The following is a 24,425-nucleotide window of genomic DNA, read 5'->3' on the forward strand; positions in this document are numbered from 1 at the left end:
TATCCATAGTGTTACTAGGATCAAGTATCCCACCTTAATCCTTATACTATAAACCTTTTTAGGTTATCACTTAAGTCATGATCCACTTGTATATCAAATATACATGCTTAAGTTTACATAAGATAACCATGGAGCTTTGTTTATTGGATATGAGTAAATGTCAGCATAAAATAACAATTATTTTATTCATCAAACAATGTGTATTTGTACAAACAACGAGACTCCGGGAGAATTAGGACACTAATCCCAACAATAAGATTATTTTAGTTTGGATTATAATGGTATGTGTTTGAGGTGTAAACTATTTTAGTTTGAGAATAAAATAGTAAATACTGTAACAAATAATAAAAAAAGATGAATGTAAAATAAAAAAAAAGTAAATACAGTAGTAAATGAAGATTTTGAAATAGCGTTGACTATAGTTAATTGGGGACTACAAAATAGTATTTACTGTAGTAAGAGTAATTATTATAATAGTAGATAGTACTTGTCCCAAATGTCTCCTACAAGTTTTTTTACACTAAAATATTGTAGAGTTAGATTGATTATCTCATTAATCGAGGTGCGTGTGAGCTAGTTCGAACCAAAAAAAAAAAAAAAAAAGTCCAAAATCGGAAGATATTTTGTAAAATTGAACTGTGCAAGAATATCAATTTTAGTAGTTAAAATTTAAATTTTATTTAATATAATTCTGGAAAAATTTCTCCAAGAACTCGGGTCGAGTCGGATCTCGGAGACGATTTAGGGCTCCACTAAAACGAAATTACCAGAAACTCAGACAGAGAAGGTAGAAGAAGAAGAAGAAGAAGAAGAGGAGTACCAAATCCCTGCTCAATTCCAATTCGTAATCGTTGTCAATGGCAGCTTTTGCTCTCTCTAATTACACTCTCATTTCTCCTCGCCCTTCTACTCCACTCGTTTCTTCTTCCTCTAAAACCCTAGAATCCACATCCCTTATTCACCAACCTCTTTGTCTTCGTCATAATCCTCCCCATCGCTCTCGTCTTTGTAACTCATTATTAAGTTTCTCTCCCACCACCCCTTCTTCTCCAGTTACTCGTTCTTTCGTATCCTGTCTTTCTGCTCATGATTCTGTTGCCAATGTACGTTAATCTCTCCTTTTATTTGTTACTTTGATTGCTTACAGTTCTTGTTTTTGTCCTTTTTCCATATTTACTTTCATTTCCCTGTTCATATCGTTATTTTAGTCTTTTGCTTGTGGATGTTTTTGCTGTATTTGAATTGTCGAATGTTTGAGATGGATTGCTTTCATTTTCTCTCTGTATGTTTGAAATGTATGTTGGAAAGTTATGGACAAAGTCTGAGGAAGTTTTTAGATGAATTTTCTCATCAGGCTTAGAAGTTACAACAACTTAATGATTGAATTTGTTAGCACTCTGATTGAATTGAAAATTTTCTGTGTATTTAGTTCTTGATTTTAGATTTTACAACTTACCTAAGGATCCCTTTAGATATTTGTTTCATTACTGGTTGATTAAGTTAGCTACTTTATATCCTTTTCTTTATACGCTTATTCAATGTAGTTGTTGGTTCCTCCAATAAACAAAGGTAAATAATGAAGAAGATGATGGAAAAGCTATGGAAAAAGATGGATATCAGTTTGATAGATATAGCTTGCAGACCCTCATAGATGTATACCGAGAAGCTTTTCTTGACGGAGATCAGAAGACTGTTTCTGAAGTCGAGGCGAAAATAAAAATAATTGGGAGGGAGAAAGATGGGCTGTTCCAGAAAGTGTCCAATGTATCGGCGGAGATAACATCTGGAAAAGAGAAATATATACGCCTACAAGCTGATTTTGATAATTTTAGGAAAAGATCAGAAAAAGAACAACATACCGTGAAGAACAATGCTCAAAAGGAGGTTATCGAGAGCCTATTACCAATCATTGACAATTTTGAGAAAGCCAGACAACAAATTGTTCCTCAAACTGACAAGGAGAAAAAGATTGACATAAGCTACCAGGGTATATACAAGCAATTTGTGGAGACGTTGAGGAGCTGGCGTGTCTCAGCTGTTGCCACCGTAGGAAGACCATTCGATCCTTCAGTAAGTTGAATTGTTTTTTACTAAAAAGAGATACCTTCATTTCAGTGTACAAACTTGTCTGTTTGATGCATAGTCTTCAAGCTTGCTATTTTTTCTTTCTATTACTGAGGGGATTAGAACAGAATGAATATTTATTTTCTCTTTGTTTTCACTTGAAGTTCTTTGCAAGTGATTCATGTTAGAAGTGTATCATAAATTCGAAACTTATAATGTCTGATGGGTAGGGAGGATTTTTCTTGCTATGATTGGAGGGATTAGAACATAATGAATATTTATTTTCTCATTGTTTTTACATGAATCTTTATTTTCTTACAGAGTGATTCATGTTAAGTGTATCATTAATTTGAAACTGATAATGTCTGATGGGTAGGGAGGATTTTTTTCTCCCCTCTTTTCTAAAGGATTGTCAGGATGAGGGTAAAATATTTCGTTGGTTGCAGTTACATGAAGCTGTCGCTCGAGAGGAGTCACAGGAGATCAAGGAAGGGATCATTATTCAAGAATTACGACGTGGGTTTCTGCTCGGTGAACGACTTCTTAGACCAGCAAGAGTAAAAGTTTCAAAAGGTCCAGGTAGGAGGAATTCCCCGACAATCAACGCCGGGCAAAAACCTGCAGCTGCTGCTGGAGTAGATGAACATTGATCAATTCAACACCATTTTTTGGTTCATCTCAAAGAATTGGATTTATTGGCTTATTGTAGCACCATAGTGTAAATGTATCTCTTAGACTTTCTTTTTCAACTAGTTTTTTGATCCTTACCATCTTAAGAGTTGATATATAGGACATTTTTTTCTTTACCAGCAGTCACTGGCTATCTATTTTCTTCTCTTTCCCCTTAAAAAATAATCTTATTGAGGATATAATATCAAAGATAACCTTTATGAAAGCCTGGTTGGCAATCCATGATACCTGTTCTGTTTTTGTTGTTTGTGTAAATTATTCCATTGTGACATTTAGAATGGTACAATTTAGGTCACTTTCTCTCTTGTTCTTTTTTTCAATTTTCATTTATTGTTTCTTATTTTCCTCTTTACTAACAAAGGAAAATTAGTACTGTATTTGATAGCTGATTTTTGTATTAAAAAAAGTAATATGTTTGTTTAACCCTTTCTTGTACTTCAAAATTTTAAATTACGTTTCTACAATTATTTTAGATATTTATTATGCATTCTACAACTAAAATATGACAAAATAACACTTTTATAGTTTTATTTATGTTTTGTAAAAAAACTAAAAATAAAAAGAAGAAAATTGTGTTTTTCTTACAAAATTTTATCATTTCTAAAAAATGAGAAATAAAAAACGTAGTAAATATCAAATGGTATTGTTTCTCAAAAATTGAAAATAAGAACCAGGAAATCATAAATAATTAGGCGAAATTATGTTATTATATATTTACTCTTTAATAAGTAAAGTATGTGATTATATTCTTTTACCCTTTAAAAAACGAATTTAAAAAAAGTATATAACAAAACAAAGAAGTAGTGCTCATAAGTATAACTTTAAAAACTAAAGAGTTAACAAACGTGTCTAAGTTTTTTAAAAAAATATTTTAATTATATTATTAGTTTATTATCCAAAATCTATTTATTTAACACATGGAGGGATATTGAGTCGAATGGTTTTAACAAAAATGTCTAAACTTTTAAAAATAATGATTTTGGTTATATTATTAATTTGTTATTCAAAATCCATCCATTTAACATTTTCTTAGTAACAACATGGAGAGATAATGAATTGAACTATATTAGGTTGGTCATTTTATACTCATGTTCAAGGTTTACCCAACTTATTCTAATATAAGTTAATGTGAGTATAAATATACAAATTCAAAACTATATTTAGAAAACAAAGTTGATGGACTAGAATAAATATTTTTCAAAATTCAAGGATGAAAATAGAAAAAGTTGAAAAATTAATGAATTAAAATAAATCTTTGGGAACTCAAGAACTAATATAAAACAATTAAAAACTTCAGGAAAATTTCCTAAAGAGAAAAAAACAGAGACCAATGTACAATTTAGGAATTAGTTCATATTAATCATATTAATTTAAGAGAATTCATAAACTATTTAAATTAATTTAGTGTAACTACACAACACGATTGAAATGGAGCTTTTAATCCTCCTTTCCTTGGTTTTACAATAATAGTTGGGAATTATTTGATAGGTTAGTCTAGGTCAAAATGTTATTCCATCTAGTTTTTCAAAATAAGATTTTATAACTTTTACCCAAAAAAAAAAAATTATAACCCTTTTCACACTTATATATATATATATATATATATATATATATATTTCATTTTTCTTTCTTCCTCTTTTAACTCGTTCGGTTTCTATCTCTAAATTCTCTTTATCTTGTCTTCTTCCTATTGTCTTTTTTCTCTAAATTTATTATCTTTTTTTTTTTTTGTCTTCAACAACGACAACGCTCCATCATTATATTTTCTCTTTGAAGACAGAAATACCGATAAGGAACATAGTTATTTCTTCTTTCCTCCAACAATGTGTAACTATTAGTATAATAAAAAAAATATTAAGATGCCAAAAAAATTAAGTGTAGAAGGCATTAATGAGAAAGTGAATAAACACGAATGAGGACAAAAACGAGAAAGTGAGCAAAAATTAATACAAGAATAAAAAAGTGAGCAAGAGTAAAAAGCGAGCCAGAACTAAGACAGACATGAGAAAAGAAAAAGAAAAAAAACGTTGTTTTAAAAGTTTAGAAAATTTTGTTTTGAGAAAGCCCATCAAATTTTATTTATTAATTTTTTTAAAATTAGGTAGTCGAACATACAAAAACTCCTAAAATGTGAAGTTTGTTCGTTTAGTGGAGTAGTTTCAGCAAAACAAATTTCCCGCCATTCTCAACTGTTTTTCTTCCTCTCCCTCTTCTCTTCTCCAACAAATCTCCTTACTGTAAATGTAACCCTAAATCGTTTCCCTCAATTCACACTACTCAAAGTTGCTCACTAGCAACTCGATACCACTCGGCGGAAATGGCATCGGCCGCTTCTGATTTCAAGGTGCAGATACCAAGTAAGCCCCCGCCTCCGCCACCTCCTCCTCCGCCGCCGCCATTCGTCACTGATCATTCAGATAATTTGGACGAATTGAAGATTCCGTTCTTCAAATCGAGTTCTCGGAGGCCAAGAGGTGATACCTGTGTCGTCTCCGTCTTCGTGCTTCTCCATATTGTGGCGTTCATCGCCATGATGCTGGTTAATGACTGCTGGTCTAATTCTCATCAAGAATGTGCGTTCGGAGTACTCGGAAAGATGTCGTTTCAGCCGCTTGCGGAGAATCCTCTTCTTGGCCCTTCCGCTTCCACGTGAGCTTGTTTTTCTTCTCTTTACCTTTTCCGTTAATTTCATTCTCTCCGTTTTCAAAATTTATATTTGGTTTTTCTTTTTCACGGGAGTTCCAGTAAATCAGCACGAAAGTAAACGAATATTGCCCTAGCTTTCGGATTTCGTATATTGTAAATGCTATAATTATATTCTTTTACGATCGATTGTTCCTCCTGCGATTTGCTGATATGAAGAATTGAGAAGAGAATAACGTTTGTATGTTACATTCTCTCCTCCTGAGGATTAATGTTTCTGAAGTTTACTCTCGGGATAAAGTGATGCAGTTCTTTATTGATCTCTGCTTTTATGATGCTTGATAAGGAATCGTAGTTGTGTTTGTTCATTCTGGACTTTTTCCCTATTATTGTAAGGCTGCTAGTTTCTGTCCTCATGGAATTAGGCTATTTGCATTTAAATTTCTTGAGAATTGTCCAATTTGATGATTGAAATGTTGAAATTTAGAAACTGAGCAATTTGTTTGATTTTCAATCAACGTTTGTAACCAATGAGAATAATTGCTAAATATCCATCCCTGGAACAAGTTACCTTCACAGTTTACTGAATCGATGCTTGTTAAAAACCAAAAACTGCTTTGTTCTGAGACGATGCTTTTGATTTGCTAACAAATTAAGTGGAAAAGCTTTGGTTTAATGGAATAAAAATGTCTTTAGCTCTGTTTACTGGTGTAATGGCTATATATATTTCCCTTATCCTGCTACAGGCTAGAGAAGATGGGAGGTCTTCAGCGAAAGAGCTTGACTGAATATCGGCAAATTTGGCGTCTGTTTACATTTCCTTGTATGCATGCTGGACTCATCCACCTTGTGATTAATCTCAGCAGCGTAATCTTTGTCGGGATTCAATTAGAACTTGAGTATGGTCCAGGTAGGCCTTCCTCAAATTTATCTGTTTCTTGTGTTTTTCATGCTTAGTAAAGTTGGAAGCTCTTGGACTTGGACAATGTTTTTAGGCTTTTCCCCTTTATTCTTTTGAGCAGTAAGGACCGGGATTATCTATCTACTCTCTGGTTATACTGGTACCTTGGTGGCTGCACTTTTTGTTCAAAACAGCCCATCAGTTGGTTCATCTGGAGCTCTATTTGGTTTACTTGGAGCTATGATTTCTGGGATAATAAGGAACTGGAAACTTTACACTGATAGAGTATATCACTCACACTGTTTCCCGTTCCAATGTTTATACTTTCTAGGTAATCTGATTATAGAGTTGCTTATTCTATACATTAATTTAACGCAGTTTTTAGCTCTGGGATCAGTTCTTGTCGTCTTCGCTATCAATTTTGGACTTGGCCTGCTTCCTTATATAGACAATTTTGCAAATGTTGGAGGCTTGGCGTCAGGATTACTTCTCGGTTTCATGATTTTGTTCACTCTGCAGCATAGACAAGAAAAGGCTCAAACTAAAGGATACTCTTTGAGTTATAGTTTCAAGAATTATTTCAATTTGAAAATGAAAAAGAAGCTTGACAGACCGATCTTGATAAGCGCGTCTCTTCTTCTTTTTGTTCTTTTGTGAGTTCTCTAAAACTTTAACAATACTGTATATGTGTTTGTGACTCTGTGGGTGTGGGGGATGTTAATTTTTGCTTCTTTTTTTTTTTTAACCTTATCTGCAATCTAATCTATAACAGGTGTAGCTTTCTCCATATGCAGATTTTCCGGATCTCTAGTTGGAGTTATTTTTGAATTTGACTCGAACCAGTATTGCATATGGTGTCGTTATATCGACTGTGTTCCATTCAAGAAATGGCACTGCAAGGATGTGGCATTTTCTTGTGCGGTATGCATCATTCTGTATCATATCTAATCTATGTTTATAAACTATATTTGAAACCTGATATAAAACAGAGAAGATTTGATAAACAACACTCTCTACCACTCTTATTGTAAATCATCTGAGAAGAAAACAACGTACCACCAATGACTGGCCTAGTTGTGGAAGCATGATGTAGATTAGATGTCATTCATGTCGTGAATTATAAACCACACTGACCACTTACCTAGCTTATAAAATATTGTAGAGTTTTCCATGGAGAACAAGGTAAAAAGTAACGAATCCCTCTCTTTTGTAGGCTATACATTCTTCTTCATTTTCATGGTATAAAGGGCTGTGTTTAGGACAACATGTTAGGAAAAAAACCAAAATGAACATATTCAATCAGACTTGATATTTCCACTAAATCTCATGCAATCTGCTAGCTGCATTGCCAGATTCTTTTGCTTCCAATCTTCATATCTTAAACCCAACTGCACTTTAATGCAGACAATGGTTAGCGATCAAGAACTGACACTGACATGCTTGTCTACTGGCAACTTCAAGGTATACCCTTTCACTGATATCTCCCCGTCGAGGATAAACGACTTGTGTGGTCTCATATGTTCATAATAGATACCTTGAGAAGTTACAATACACACACACCAACAGTTACATGCATTTTTGTTTTCAGCTACCTTTTTCTTTGTTACACTGAATACGTAACTTTACATGTGTTGGGACTTGAAATACCGATGGGTGTCTGAATGAGACTGTTCTTCATTCTCTTGGACGATGAGGATGATTAATGGGAAAAATGCAATCATTTTGAAATGGTTTTAGTGTTTCTTAGAGTTGAATTTGCATGGAGAAAACGTATTAGAAGACCATAGGTTGGAGATTACATTCATGAATAAGAAAATATAGAAGGATAGAATCTATTACGATGAATATCAATGATCAAGAAAAATAATTCTAAAATCTTTAAAAAAATTTAGATTTTGTTTGGTAACTATTTTGTTTTTTATTTTTATTTTTTAAAATTAAGTTGACACTACTTATACCTCCAAAATTATTCATTTGTTTATCTACTTTTTATCAATAGTTTAAAAAACTAAGTTAAAATTTGAAAACTAAAAAAGTAGCTTTTAAAATTTTATTTTTGTTTTTGGAATTTGGTAAAGACTTCAACCAATATACTTAAAAAAAAGGATATAAATTATTGTGAGAAATGAGGAGGAAATAAACTTAATTTTCAAAAACTAAAAATAAAAAACGAAATGATTATAAAACGAGATTATAAAGTACCACACCGGTTTTTGTTAGATGCAATAATATTATATCAAACTAAAAGATTATATAGTGATGAGCTTCGGGATAGAAGCTTAACTATTCTAGAAATAATTTATTCAATTTGCTCCATTGAACCATGCAAATTGGACAAGAGTAATGTCCAACTTTTGAGAACATGCTGCACTCGTCTCCCAATTGATTTATTCAATTATTTCATAATTATTCAAGCATGCCTTGCCACATTCTTTATAAGATTTTTTTACAGAATATTGTTTAATTTTAGAGAAAGTTTTGATTCTGATTCTAGATTTTGAAAAACATCATTTTAACCTTTCAACTTTAAAATTATTCTTAAAAGTATTGTTAGATATTTTTTTCCATTAAAATGATGATTGGAAATTGATGTAATATTAGTGTGTAAATATTAAAAGACATAATTCACGTCATTTACAACTCAATTCTAACTTTATACTTGATTGAAGTTGTTATTATATCATTCATTTCAACTTAAAAGATGTCATCAATATCATTGACATGATCTTATCAAAACTGACATGATCCATTTTTATATATCAATATGTTTTATGTGATTGATATTGTAAATAATGTTATAATATCTTCAAATTTACACATCAACTAGTCACATCAATTTTCATCTATTATTTCTTTTAAAAAAGAACTTTATTTGAAAACAATATCAAAGTTTTGAATAATTTCCTTTTATAATAAAATTAGAAACATAATTGAAACAAGTTTAAAGTATAATTTAATCTTATTTTATTGAATGGAAACCACTATATTTATTTTAGCTAAGCAGACCATAATATCATATAGGCCTTGGTCAAATCCAAATCTTCTTCCGTCTCGTTAAAATACTATTAATAAATAAGAGTGGAAACAACTCGATTCTGTTTGGTGGTCAATCGAACTGAATCGATTTATTAGTTCAAATCGAATCGATGCGGTTCGATTCGATTTCAAATTCGGTTTTGGTATTTTGAAAAAAAAAAATTTGTTATATTTTTTTTAATTAAAAAACCGTTCGGTTCAGTTTAGTTTTAAATTCGATTTTGAATTAAAAATGGTTCAGTTTCAAATTCGGTCTTACTCTCATATATATTATTTGAAATTGAAACTAAATCGAACTAAATTAATTCGATTTCAAAATTTCCTCAAATCGGATTGAACTTATTTTTTTTTTATTTCACTTAAGTTTTCGATTCTATTTTTAGAAACGGTTGAATGACCACCTAACAAATTCCGCTATCATAAGATTCATATTCATAATTGCGGAAAACAAATGAACTTGAAGAAACAAATATTTTAACTGAAATTACAAATTTAGGCGGTGTGAGTTTTTATTTTTTTTTATTTTTTTTAACTCTTTTAAGTCTCTAAAATTTCTATAATTATAAATTTAAAACTTTTGACTTTATATTTAAATAAGACTTTGAATATTCATTTTATTTCTAATAAATCTTAACATATTCGATAAATTTAAAATTAAACTGATTATACAAAAACTCAAAATTAAAAATATATTGAATAATTGTAAAATTACAAAAACATATTTAAACCGAATTCAGAGATGAAATTATCCACAAAAGCATTTATGAACAAAACACCTGTAGAGAGAGAAGCGTAATGGTAATGATGATTGGAGAAGAGGGCGGTGGGGTAGGGTGTGTGGCGGATGGCAGCGGCGCAGCCTAAATCCGGCCGCCGCTAAAATGAAAATTAAAATTAAAAAAAAAAAAAAAAAAAAAAAGGTGATCTGACATTTTGGGCTGGGTTTGAATTAGAAAGAAAAGGTGTTGGTTGGGATTTGTGAGATTTGATTATGCAGACATGGCGGCCCAAACCAAAAAGACAAAACACAAAAAACCCAGCATTTATTATCTATCATTTAACACAAACCATTCCAAATCACTCAACCCATAACTCATATGCAACCTACATACACACCATCAACAACACACCGACATTCTTTATTTTTCTTTTGCCTTCAATCTTTAATTCAGCCTTCTTTCTTCTTTTCTTTTTATTAAAGAAAATAGAGAAAAAAAGGGCGAAGGGCAAAGCGCAAAGCCAACTAGCTATATTAATATCCATCCATTGTCCCCCATCACTCACATCCACCCACCCAACACTACATTCTATCCCACACAAATTATCCTTTCAATATCATTTGACTCTCCGACCTAAGCCCATATTTGTTGCTTTATAATCAAAATTGCTAAATTCATATAATATTGTTAACTCGCACTTTTATTTATCGGAAAGTAAATATAGCATAACTTCAACTTCAATCACATATATAAAACCATTTACATTTATTTTTCTCTTTTTTTACTACATATTATGTATTTGCATATATGGTTTTCTTATAGACGTGTTAGGATCAAATCTAAGTATGGAGTACTATTATTTAACAATCCCATTTATTCTTGTTTTTTTTGTTGGACTAATTCTTCTTTCTATATCCTTATTTTAAATTTTAACAATAGTGCGATTTATAACCAAACTTTCATTTCAATCACCCGTTTCTCAATTCATTTAAACACTAATTTAAAAAACTAATTTACTAAGGTCCCGTTTGATAAACATTTCGTTTTTTGTTTTTAAATTTTGAAAATTAAGTATATTTTCTCCTCATTTCTTACCATAATTTACATTTTTATCAAGTACAATGATTAAATTCTTAGCCAAATTTTATAAATAAAAACAAGTTTTAAAAGCTACTTTTTTTTTTTTAGTTTTCAAATTTTGGCTTGATTTTTTAAACCATTGATAAAAAATAGATAACTAAAAAAGAAATTTGGAAATAAAAGTAATGTCTGTATATTTAATTTTAAAAAACAAAAACAAAAAATCAAATGGTTACTAAATAATGCCCTAGATACGGACATGTTTTAAAGTACACTAAAAAAAATCATTTCAAACCTTAGGCAAATTCATATACAACTCATATATATAATATATTTAGATTCTCACAAAAAAAACCATCAAAATAAGATGGGTTTTTTCTCTTTCAACTTTTTCTTTTGCGCTTTATCTTCATAGTTGAGCAATTGCTGCGCCGTCAATCGCCTTTAGTTCAGTTGTATTTAAAGAAACTAAAACCAACTTTAGGTTTATGAATTCATCCTTTTATATGTGTATATATCTTCTTCCCCACTAGGATTAGGCTAAGAACAAAACAGAAAAACGCCTCTCAGCCGCAGCCATCCAAAAACAAACCATGATTGCTTGCGGCTCTGACCCTACAATCCTTCAAATTCAGTTTTAATTTTAATATCACGAGAGAGAGAGAGAGAGAGAGAAACCCTTTTCCTTTTCTTACCCTTCATAATTTGGCCCTACAATACAGCCACCCAACCCTAAACAAAAGCATAATATTTAATTGGGTTTCTTCCAACTTCAAACTTGAACACACACACACACACACACACCTTTTTTTCGTACGGTCTATCATTCTACTCATTCCACTCTCTGCTTTTCCTCTGCTCTATGACCCATTTAATCACTTGTCAAATTACACCAAAAGGACTTGTTGTAATGAATAAGTTGGACCATTGAGATCCAATATCCCAACAAATTTTGTTGAAAAACCAGCTTTGACTGTGAAATATTTCTTTGAGGAATTTCGTCGAACAGCTGGTGAGCAAAGTTTAGAGTTATTAGAAAACAAAGGATGTGGGTTTCTACAAGGCCTATGATTAGTGGAACATAGTTAAATGATTAAAACCAGAGATGGGTTTTGTGTTTGAAGCAAATAAAAATAAAAATATGGAAATTTGCTCTAAGAGGGGCCTAGGATGTGGCTGGCTATTAAGGCTATAGGGGGGGCTATTCAAATCATTCCTTTGATAAAAGTCATTGTCTAAAAATTCATCATAAATGTTTGGCATGCACAAAAATTACTCAGACCTCAGGATGTCGAACAAGATGAGATGAGTTATGGAAAAGGAACAAAGGGTCAGAATCAACCGCCTTTTTTATATTTTAAATTTCTATTTTTATTCTTAAACCAAATTACATTTTTTACAATTTTAGTTTTTCACATCAAAGATAAGTGTAGCCTATTAGAAGTTTAGTAAATCTAAATTATATAAATATACTTCAACACTTTTTTTCGTTGGGAAGATTGTTTCTGGTGGTTAAATATCTAATAGATCGGTGAACTTTTTTTAAAAAAATTGAAAATTCATATACTAATTTTTAATTTTAAAAGATTAGCGATCAAATATAGACAAACTTGAAAATTAAGGAATTAAATTTTTAATTCAATGCTAAAAAACAATAATTTTCACTTCTTTTAGTTTTGCAATATATATATATATATATATATAGTGAAAAATTCAAACTTTTGACTTTTGAGTTCATTTTTTCCGTAATTTTATTTGAGATATGAGTCTTGTTATAAAATTTAGATAAAAAAAAAATACAAATACATATCTAACATGATCACCCATTTCAATTATCTTAACAAAAGAACCAATTCATCCTCTTTAATTTTTGACCTTGAAAATTGGCTTAAGTATTTAGTATCTTAACTACACAATGATGTAAGAGTTTACCTTACCCTTGAAAAAAAGAGCCATTAAATGAAAAGAAGTATGTACTTTAAAAAATATATATGAAAGATTCTCTCCACTTATATTAGAAGAAGTCTCTCTTTTTCATGATGGTTATGTAATATTGGGTTTCTTTTTGTTGGTTTGATTTTGAAACAAAAGGGGAGAAGTATTTAAAAGTGTTTTGTTTTGTACTAATGATGAGTTTGTTTTAGGGATGAGATGGGATGGGATAGCTTTTCTTTTTCCCTTTTCTTTTATTAATTTTGATACCCCCAATTTATTTATTTTTTGAGAAAACATCCTTTTCTTTTCTTTTCCCCCTTTTATTTTATTAATTTTGATACCCCACTTTATTTATTTATTTATTGAGAAAAACTTGGCATTTCTTTGGATGCATTAATCATAATGCATCCCAAATATAGTCCAATAAAATGGTGTCGAGTGATATTTTTATTTTTTTTTAAAAAAATAATATTTATTTATTTATTATTATTATTATTTTGTAAAAATGTAAGGAGTTTCTAATCATGGCTCTAATTTATTTATTTATTTCTAAAATGGAACAAGCACTAGCATTGTCTAGGCTTGGAAATGTCATATAAAAATATAGAAGGCTTCCTCATTTGGGGTGGAATAAAGAGAGCTAAAACTAAAAGTTATTTGTAGTGGGGAAGAATCATCAATCATCAAAGTGGGTTTTTGACTACTTCAATCAAAAATTCCCTACTAACACTCTCCATCAATGTTTAGTCAAAGTGGGTTTTTTTTTTTTTTTTTTCTCTTTCCTTTTTATTTGGCCTTAGAAAACTATAGAGAGTAGAATTGAAAGCCCACAACCTTATAGAATTAGACTTTAAATTTTTTACAACTTTTCTTTTTTACTCATCATGATTTTGAAGTCTCTTAGTTTCTTTTTAAAAGGGATTGCTAACTAACTAGTTGACCCCATTGATCTTCCCCACTTTTTTTTAAAAAAAAAAAAAAATAGATAAACACACTCATAATTCATAAAGCAATGCTCTCCCAAGTGGAAGTGGGTACTCAATATTATGATATATTGGACCACACAAGTAGAAGTTGATGACCAAGTATCATGGATAAATTTTGTGTATAAAGTGATAAAACCTTGCAAAATAAACCAAACATATGGTCTTTTTTTTAGTTTATTTTATTTTATTATTGAATAAAACATGAAGGTTAATAATGAAGGTCTTTTAGGGGGTGTTTGGTATGTGATAAAAGTAGAGAGTTGAGTTGAGTTGGTAATTATTGTCCGTCTTTATTGTGCAGAGTTGAGTTGAGTTGGGTTGGAAAATATATTGATTTTTACGGTTAGTTTTGAGGGATAAAAAATGGGAGTTTTAAGGGGTTTTAATAACCCATAGATTTCTTTATGGGCTTAACAAACATGGGTAATAAATACTCACCCAACTCAACTCAACTCATACCCATCTATCAAACACCCCCTTAGTGACAATTTAGTTTTAATATTTGCTTTCTGAAAATTAAGCATATGTTCACTTAATTTCTTACAATATTATACATCTTTTATACGTAAAAAAAGTTGAATTCTTAATTAAATTTGGGGAAAAACTATATATATATATATTAGTTTTCAAAACTTAGCCTGATTTTTGTAGTTTTGAAAATATTGGCAAACAAATATATAACTAAGTAAAAATTTAGAGGTGGAAAAATTGTTTTGTTTATAGGCTTAATTTTTTTTTTTAAAAAAAAAAACTAAAATCATATTATTGGCAAACGAGACCGAAATATTTAGCAAATCATTTTTCTTCTTGTTTGTGGGGTTTTTTTTAAAAAGAAAAAACTTTGCTTTTATCTATAATGAGAAGCTGAATCATGATACATGTAAACTATTTTTTGCAAAATTAAAAAAAACTAGCTTTATTAACCAAACTAAACTAAACCATTTTAGTTTGACTAGTTTAATTTTTGTTTATAGTTGGTTTCACCCATCAATTTTCTAGGTTCAAATTGAGTCATTATTAAAAGTTACATTTTAATATTCAAAAAACTAAAACAGTATAATTTTTTTTTTTTTTTAAAGTCCTTTAAAGTAAAGCGTTGAATGATGAATGATGTTTCTATCATGGTAAGTACTCCATTGAACAACATGCATTGTGTTTGAATAATTAGGTTTGGTTCTATAGTTTGAAAACCAAAATCAATCAATAATTTCAAAGGTTTCATGAAAAAGAAAGGAAAAAAAAATCAAATCAAACTATTAAAAAAAACAGAAAAAAAAAAAAAAAGAAAGCCCACAACCTTATGCCAACTATATTAAGATTTACATTTCCAAATCTAAATGAAGCATAATTGCTTCAAACCTTATGTCTGTTCATCTATCTTTGGTCATATCATAATAATAATAATAATAATAATAATGCATTTTGGTGGTCCATTCCATACCCTCTCTCTGCCTAATTAATTTTGTCCCTTCTTTTACTAATATTACACACATCATAATTTAATTTAATTAATTTCTACAACTTTTATTTTATTTTTAAATTTTTCATAATTTTTGTTCTTTTTCCCTTTTCTTTCATTTGTTACAACACAACACAATGCTTTTCTTTCCACATTAATTGATTTGTTCTCTTTGGCAACTCAAAATAAACATGGCCTCATGCTTTCTTTTCTAATCAAAACCCACCCACAATTAATTATGTAATCACAAATATGAATTCTTAAATCACAAATAAATAAAGAAAAAACCAAATAAAATCCATCCATCCATCAATCAATCCATCAATCAAATTAAATTAATTTGGGGTTGTTGTTACTTTTAAAATAATAGTTAGCCATTATAGTTTTAAAAAATTATATGTAATTTGAAAATGGATTAGTGTTTTAAATTTTTCAATTTTAATACATCTAGATTAACAAGTTACAATGGTAGATAAATGAATTCTAAATTTTTGTGATTTTGCTATAGTGAATAAGAAAAACATGCTATCATTTTCTTTATATAATTTATAGGTTAAAAATATTTTTGTCCTAAATTTTCAAAAAATAATAATTTAAGCATTATTTGGTAACTATTTTGTTTTTTAAAATTAAGTCTATTTCATCCACATTTCTTACAATAATTTGTATCTTTCTTAAGTACAATGGTTGAATTCTTAGCAAAATTTCAAAAATAAAAATTTGAAAGTTACTTTTTTTAGTTATCAAAATTTAACTTAGTTTTTTAAACTATTGGTGAAAAGTAGATAACAAAGGGAAAAAAAAAACCTTGAAGATGGAAGTAGTATCTATAAGCTTAATTTTAAAAAACAAAAACAAAAAACAAAATGGTTACCAAATGGGATCTTAGTTTTTGAACTTTAATGGGTAACAAATTAGTTTTTGTACTTTCAAATTTCTAATAATTTAGACCTAGTTTGGTAACCATTTCGTTTTTTATTTTTTGTTTTTTATTATTATTTTTTTTTTGTTATCTATTCTTTATCATCAGTTTAAAAACCAAGCCAAATTTTAGAAAAAAAAAGTAACTTTTAAAAATTCGTTTTTGTTTTTGGAATTTGGCTAAGAATTCAATCATTATACTTAACAAAGATGCAGGTCATTATAAGAAAAATGGAAAAAATAGGCTAATAATTTTTAAATTTAATTAAGAATTCAACCATTGTACTTTAATCTCACAAAATAGATCTTAAATTCTTATAGGGTTAGAAATTAGAATTTTTTTTATCTAAAAGAATAGAATCTTTTTCGAAAAATATTAGACAACAAATTTAATGAATGAACGCGTTTTAAAAAGGATTTTAGTTCATTCATTAACAATCCATTTTACCGAACATAATAAATATTTAAAATTGTACTAATATCATTTTTTTACTGTCTAAAAATAAACCTCAAATCCAACTTTAATAAATCGAGTCATCATAATTTCAAAATCAAGTATACAATTAAAGCAGACATGAATGGAATTCAACTAACATAAATTTATATCATCTTAAAGAAAATTTTAGGGTTAGAAATTTGATTTCCACTTGATTTATATATATATTTGAAGAGGTTGTTAAATGGAATAATTTTCCCAATGATGAGTAGAAGAAACCCAACCCCTTGTCTTAGATTTCAAAGTTTGATTTTTAATTGGTGAAAAATATGCATCAAACATTATACTCTTTGCATTTTATTTTATTGTCCAATAATATTTGGTCACAGATAGAATTTTGTCCCATTATTTAATCATAATTTGTTATATTGACAAACTCTTTAATTCTAAAAATAATATTTTTTTATGTTTTCAGTTTAGCTAGATTTTGAGTTTGAAATTTAAATGCGTTATAAATTTATACCAATTTATTAATATTTTCTTTGAAATGCGACACCATTTAAAATTAAAACATGTATACATTTATAATGTCAACCCATGTTTGTAAATGAATTAAAAATAATAATAATGGTCGAGATTTAACCAAATATTTCAAAATTGAGATTGGTGTTGGGAGAAAAGACTTAATAAGTATCAAAATAGTCTATATGTAACACTTTAATAGTGTCAATGATTTTAATACTCTTGACATTTTAAACATATTGAAGAAAGTATATCTTAATGTTTCCATTTCATCACATTTAGACGCCTTACTCTTAGCACCGGTTCTTTAATATTTTTAAAAAGGTCATGTGTATTAGAATTTGACATTTTAAAATCGTCAAATAATGTAATTTTTCTTATAGTAAAGATAATAATAGTATAAATAAATCTTTTCCTCCACAGGAAAAGTAGATCAAATCAGTAAATAAACCTAAAATAAAGAAGATAAAGGAAAGACAATACAAAACTAAGAAATATATTTTTCCAAACTTGAGAATACATATAGTCTGTTTGGGGAAAAAATGATATATATGAACTGAATATACTAGCAAACGTATTACACCTCAACTAGAAACAATGCACTTAAGGTATAATATTTAGACTCAAACATATGCCAGATGATGTAATAAGGCTTAGATATGAAAATAATCAAATACTTGAAAGAACCTCAAAACCTATGGAGATTCCAACGTAATTGAGGCACACTTTTGTTAAGTATTGTCCTAAACACAATTATTTGTTTTGCAAGCAGATTAAAGCAATCGTCTCAGCAGGATACAACGACTACCTCCAGTACAACTGCAACCTCAAACTATTCGGATCTGGTAGAACTCTTAGATACTTGCTCTAAACTCAATTTAAGAACAAAGCAAAGAAAGAAAGAAATGAGAGAACTCTTCAATTTGAAATGAGATGCTACGAATGAAGAATCAAGTTGCTATTTATAGGGTAGCAATTTAGTAACTCTCATAAATACAAAATAAAATCAAATAAATACAAAAAATTGAAAATTTAACAAAATTTAACTCAATTGAGTTGTTATTTAACAAAAATCAAACACAACTCATTCAAATTGAAGAAACTACAATTTAACTTTCATACATGTTGAATTTGTATGTGAGAGATCATTATAATTTGAAGTTTCAATCCAATTCGAAAATTTCTAAATAATGAATTTAATCTATCCAATTAATTCCATTTTTATGTTTTAAATATTCACCCAACATCATTTTCTTTCATCTTTCACAATATATATCAAACATAGTCTTCTGCAACTATAAGATTCTACTATATGCAAAGAATGGTAATATTGACACTTATCTCATGCTACAAATGACACTTCACAAAGGTAAAATAATGGCTACCTTGACCTATAAGCTCTACGATCATAGTAACGTAGAATTACAAGATGAATAAACCATCAAAACCCAACTAGGAATGGTTTCTGACACAATTTATTCTCACCCTTCATCTCCCAAATTGTGGCATAAGGTCTAGAAAGCTCAATCTAGAAAACCATACGAAACTAATGACCCCTTTAAAAAGTTGCGATGGTGTCGCAACACCATGAACATTTACCTTGATTATTGAGTAAGATGTTGAATAACGCACGTACTGACGTTGAAACATTATGCCCAACATCTCATCTCTACAAATATGGTAGAATCTTTTCTTCTATTTTCGCGGTAGTATGCGACACCCTCTAGTAGCATCCCAATTAGGGTTGGCAACGAGGATGGAGGCATTCTCCATCCCATCCCCGTCTCTGCGAGGAAAATTAATCCCTATCCTCATCCCTATTCCCGCAAATTAAAGTCAGGGATAGGGGAGGATTCCCAATGATCTATCCCAAAATATTGGAAAACACCACTTGAATAAAAAAATCATTACAAAAATTGTATTACTCCTTATTAATCTCACATATTAAAAACAATTTTTTTTTATTAGAAGAAAGTTAATATGTCAAATTTAAAAAATCAAAAAGTAAAAAATTATAAAAATTGTTTTATATTTACATCACAGTAAGTAAGAAATTAAAAAAAATGAAAAATGAAAAATAATTTAAATAAACAGCAATTTTTTTTTTCAAATTTCTTAGAACTTTATATAAATAAAATATATTTAATATATTAGTATGTTATATATTTGTACCTTTATATTTTTTATATTTTTTAAAAGTATATGAAAAAAAACTAAATGGGGCGGAATCGGGGTTGGGGTCGAAGACGAGACGGGATACTCTCCCCATCCCTACCTCGATTTGACCCCTATCCCCAGTCAAACCAGGGATTCCCTACCTCGATTTGAGTGGGGACCCACCCCAGCGAGTTTTTGTGCCAACCTTAATTCCAATACTCATCCTTTCAAGACAATTGAGCCTATAGTTTTTTTTTTTCCCACAAACCCAATATTAAGCATGCTAATGTTATTGATAGATCTGACCAAGAAAATGGGGAAAATTCATCCCACAAAACTACACCCTATGGTCTAATTAAGCATGGGAAGAAAGAAGTTTAGGCGGAGGTGAACCTTCACCATTTGATAATGGGGTAGGCTCTGACCTTTTTAGGCCTAGGGAAGAGGATAATTTAGGTCAAAAGCCTGAACCAACCTCCTTGTCTCCGACATGGGCAAAGGCTGAGCCTTCCCATTTGATGAAAGTGACATGCTAAATGCATGTCTTTGCCCCTGACTTGAGAATTAACTTAATATGACTTGAAAACTCTGATATAGACGTCCTAGATTCAGATTTTTCCTATAAATACATCATTATGACTTCATAAGAAGTAAATTCATTCCCATCTCTAAAAACTCATGCTACAATCAAAAGCCTCTTACTGACTCACATCAACGACGTTGTGACAAATACCACATGGATGCCTAAATTCTCCTTGTTTTGCAAGTCACATCTTTCCTAATTACAAATTCATCGTTGTTGTCACGTGAAAGTCATATGTGCTTTCTCTTGGCTGGATTTCTATTTCAATACTACTAAACACGTATTCAAAAAGTTTGGAAACACGAAATATAACTCTAATTTTCATAGAATTCAATTCGTTGTTCTCAAATTTAAAAGTTTTCATTCTCCAACTAAACTAATCTTTAAAATTCGAGAATATTTTAATTATTTTTCAATAATATTTTGGGATTTTTTTTTAGTCATAGATATAAACTATCAATCCATATCAATAATTTTTTAAAGTAAATCTAAGTAAACGAGTAATATACACAAGTCAATCTTGTATGAAAAAGTGGAGAAAGAAAAAAAAATCTTAGGTATAAAATGAGAGAAAAAAAAATTGATTTAAACTATTGGTTAAAACATATCACCTTTTTCTACTAGAATGGTGAATTTTTGTGTCTGCAAAAGATCCTTCGAAAAAGTGGCTCATTTATGATCAATTTGGAGGTCTAGCATTTATGTCTTTTGTGTACCTTTTCGTCGAAGCACTTTTTTTAATGGATTATATTCCAAAACAGGTGACCTCTATAGTTAGAGAAGATCGTTCTTTGTGTTAATTTATTCTTATTTCTAAATATATATATGTCAAAGGTTAGTCCTATTTTTTTTTTAATTAACTAAAAATAAAGTAAAAGAGAGAGAAAAGCAAAAAAAAAAAAAAAAAAAAAAAAAAAAAAGTAGATTTTTATAATGATATATGGATAACTATCGAATTCTTATCTAAATGAGCAAGTGGCTGAAAATTTGAGTTAAATGCTTAAAATCAATTTAGTGTGGGGTCTCAATTGAGAAAGAGAAGCTTTAGGCTGTTTGTTTTGTCTTAATGACTCGCCACGTGTTACACTCTGATTGCTTCATCTACTTGCCTTTTTTTTTTTATTACCCTTTTTACCATTTTACCCCATGGAGTCAATTTCAATTTTACCTTTCTTCTTTGATTGGGAAGGAGGAAGACCTACAAATTTTTGTTCAAATTTTTCCAACTTTATCTTCAAATTTTATGTTCTTTTCTTTGTTCTTTTTATTTTTTTTTTATTTTTTTTTCTTTTTGTATTTCCAAGTTAGATCTTTAATCATATTGAAAATCTTGGGTTGATTTTTTTTTTCCTTTTAGATTTTTACTCGATAATCATCTATGTGTTTCACTTTAAGTTTTGTTTTTATTTTATTACGTGAAAAAGTTAAACTCCATTTATCATTGGTTTATTTTGCTTTCTACTTTTTTTTTTTTTTTAATAGTTTTAGTTTATAATAGTTAGGTTTCAAAAAATAATGCACGTGTACCTTTTGAAAATGTCTACTTTTAATCTATATTTGATACTAGGTTAAAAAATATTTTTTGCCTCTTAATTTTTTATGGAAATAATAATTTAGTACTTCAAATATAGTAGATTTAGTTTATATACTTTTAAATTTGTAAAAATTTACTCTTTAAACTTTAGTACGTAACAATTTATGCACTTTATAATTTGTAACGATGTAGTCTATATTGTAAAAAATTATTGTAGGATTTAATAAAAAAAATTTTATACAAGTAGATCAATATATTGATCTGAGATTATATCCTTTCTGTAAAGTACAAATAATAAGTTATTGTGTAATAAAAATTAACACTTAAATTTGATAAAATTTTTATGATAGGAACTAAATTGTTACAAATTTTAAAGTATAGGGACTAAATTGATACTCATTAAGGTTCAAATTGATACTCATTAGGGACTAAATTTTAGCAATATGTGAAACCTCTAACACTACAAGAAATCGCATTTCTCCCGATGCCCCAAATCACCAGGAAAGGGTGGAAACTGCATCGGGAGATCCTCCTGACGACAGATTGATTGTCAAGAGTTTGGTCGGAAAAAATCCATCGGAAAAGGATCTCCCGACGCATAAAATAGGGCATCGAGAGTTGTTCTAGAACTCCCAACGCATTGAATAGGGTGTCGGGAGTTCCTAGATCTCCCGACGTCGTATACCATGCGTCGGGAGTTCTAGGACAACTCCCGACGCCCTATTTTATGCGTCGAACTCCCGATGCGCTATTCTATGTGTGGGGAGTTCCTTCATTGGTTGAATATTAACTTTTAAATTTTTTTAATTCATAATTTGTATTTTTTTTAAAATTTGATATGAATAACATGTAAAGCATCATTAACCAACTCAAATAGATTCACATAATAAATAAAACAAAGAAAACGAAGTCCATACTATAACAAATAAATGAAAAGTTACAAGATCTTACAATAAAATAAAGTCGATACTAAATAAAAGAAATTTATTTTCAGAAATACATGAAAGAAATAAAATGAAAACAACGTCAATAAATACAGAAAAGAAAACAACGTCTGAAACACAGTATCTTGAACAACATCCTACAATAAAACAAAAACATTCGAATGTCATAATCTTTAAACATCCACAACACGTTCAAACTTCATAAACAAAAACATTCACAAATGTCATAATCGTCCAACCAAACTTCATAAATAAACAATCTAAACTAAACTCATAAACAAGAACATAAAACTTAAACTTTCTCCCCAAAACAATCTAAACCAAACTTGACCCACCCCCCACAACACATTCGAACTTCATAAACATTCATAAACACACAAAAACTCCAAATTCAACGACAAAACGAACAAAACGAGTATAATCAAACTCTACCCACGCCAACAACATATTCAAACTTCATAAATAAGAATGAACACACATAAAACTCTCATAAACATCATAGTAAATTTGAAATGTATTTTTAATTAATTTTAGTCAATCAAGTCACTAAATCCCTAACCTTAAGAATTAAAAGAAAAAAAAAGACTCAATCCACCAAATTGTACAAATTGTAACATCCATAATCTACAATTCACAATAACATCCATAATATTAATTACATGTAACATCCATATTCCACAATTCACAATAACATCTACAATCCCCAATAATATCTACAATCCACCAAATTGCAGAAATTGTAACGTAATGAAATGGGTCAATATCAATTAGTGCAACAAGAAAGAAAAAAAAAACCATATGCTAGAAACATTATATTTAATTTAAAGAACAACAAATGAGATAGATGTTAAATGACAATAAATCAAAGCAATAGTAATCGGATTTCAAAGACTAATCGAATTTCAAATTCATGAGAAATTTTAAAATGACTTGAATTCACAAAATAAGAGAAAGAAAATGAAAGGGATGTGAGCGAACCTGTTGAAAGCTTGCGAAGGACACCGGAGCGGCGGACGACAAGAAATGGAACGACGACGACAAAGAAATGAACGACAAAAGAAATGGAGAAGAGATGCAAAGAGAAGGGATTTTTAGTTTGGGTTAAATGAAAGGGTTAATAGGGAAGAAGGGGCCTACGATGATGCGAAGGGGGAAGGGGAAGGAGGCGGGGGCGAAGAGGGAAGAGGAAGGAAGGAGGCGACGGAGAAGGGGGGAGGCGCTAAAGTTTTAAAATTTAAGTAATGGAGAAGAATGGGAATGGGGAAGAGGGATCTGGTTTTTACCAGATGGGATCTCCCGACGCCGTTCGACGGACGTTTGGAGATCCAACGATTAAAAGAGGCGTTGGGAGATGTTAGTAACTCAAAACTGCAAATTAGTTTTTGAGTAGGTCTAGTCAATTCCTAGTTTCTAGGAAGTAGTTGAAGTTATTTTTAGTTGTAGTCGAGTTTAAGTTCCTAATCTTGTGGAGTTAGTGGGATTAGTTGCTAACATTGTGGAATCTATTTTTAGACTTAAGATATGTATTTATATGGAGTTTTCTAGAATGAAATGAACACACTTCCCATTTTTCTCATTTCCCTCTCATTAGTTAGAATAATAGTGGTATCATAGCCCTCAATTCTTAAGGGATCCATGAGTGAGAATCAGTGAAATATCTCCGAGAGAAACTGAGTGATACACCTATGAGAGTTGTTAGAGATGGAATTAGGATCAAATAGTCTTTCTTCATTGGCTCCACCTATGTTTGATGGTGAAAACTACCAGACATAGGCTATAAGAATGTAAGCCTACATGAAGGGTTGTGATTATTGG

The 24,425-nt window shown here is 29.9% G+C and overlaps 2 protein-coding genes across 3 annotated transcripts; both read left to right on the forward strand.

Annotated features, from left to right (window-relative positions):
- The first annotated feature begins 640 nt into the window (after positions 1-640).
- Positions 641-2,959, forward strand: LOC120075052 (Co-chaperone GrpE family protein). Its single transcript, XM_039028202.2, has 3 exons — positions 641-1,103; positions 1,570-2,070; positions 2,511-2,959. The coding sequence occupies exons 1-3, from the start codon at positions 858-860 to the stop codon at positions 2,712-2,714; spliced, it is 951 nt and encodes a 316-aa protein (XP_038884130.1). The 5' UTR covers positions 641-857; the 3' UTR covers positions 2,715-2,959.
- Positions 2,960-4,903: 1,944 nt separating this feature from the next.
- KOM (Rhomboid-related intramembrane serine protease family protein) lies at positions 4,904-8,026 on the forward strand. 2 transcript variants are annotated; one of them, XM_039030502.2, is made up of 6 exons: positions 4,904-5,403; positions 6,144-6,307; positions 6,420-6,583; positions 6,677-6,951; positions 7,093-7,219; positions 7,703-8,026. In XM_039030502.2, the coding sequence occupies exons 1-6, from the start codon at positions 5,072-5,074 to the stop codon at positions 7,823-7,825; spliced, it is 1,185 nt and encodes a 394-aa protein (XP_038886430.1). In that variant the 5' UTR covers positions 4,904-5,071; the 3' UTR covers positions 7,826-8,026. The 2 variants fall into 2 exon arrangements, 1 of the variants encoding a protein (XP_038886430.1); XR_016529278.1 differs by having other exon boundaries at positions 4,938-5,403; positions 7,071-7,219.
- Positions 8,027-24,425: the final 16,399 nt, after the last annotated feature.

This window comes from Benincasa hispida, chromosome 4 (assembly GCF_027475165.1).
Source record: "Benincasa hispida cultivar pf3 chromosome 4, pf3_genome.v1.1, whole genome shotgun sequence".
NCBI lineage: Eukaryota > Viridiplantae > Streptophyta > Magnoliopsida > Cucurbitales > Cucurbitaceae > Benincasa > Benincasa hispida.

Bases quoted from the DNA above. Each gene is read 5' to 3' on its own strand.
- LOC120075052 (XM_039028202.2), top strand. From the start codon at position 858: ATGGCAGCTTTTGCTCTCTCTAATTACACTCTCATTTCTCCTCGCCCT. The intron at 1,104-1,569 runs GTACGTTAATCT...CAATAAACAAAG, and splicing joins CTCATGATTCTGTTGCCAAT to GTAAATAATGAAGAAGATGA. The intron at 2,071-2,510 runs GTAAGTTGAATT...CGTTGGTTGCAG, and splicing joins GAAGACCATTCGATCCTTCA to TTACATGAAGCTGTCGCTCG.
- KOM (XM_039030502.2), top strand. From the start codon at position 5,072: ATGGCATCGGCCGCTTCTGATTTCAAGGTGCAGATACCAAGTAAGCCC. The intron at 6,952-7,092 runs GTGAGTTCTCTA...CTCCATATGCAG, and splicing joins CTTCTTCTTTTTGTTCTTTT to ATTTTCCGGATCTCTAGTTG. The intron at 7,220-7,702 runs GTATGCATCATT...ACTTTAATGCAG, and splicing joins ATGTGGCATTTTCTTGTGCG to ACAATGGTTAGCGATCAAGA.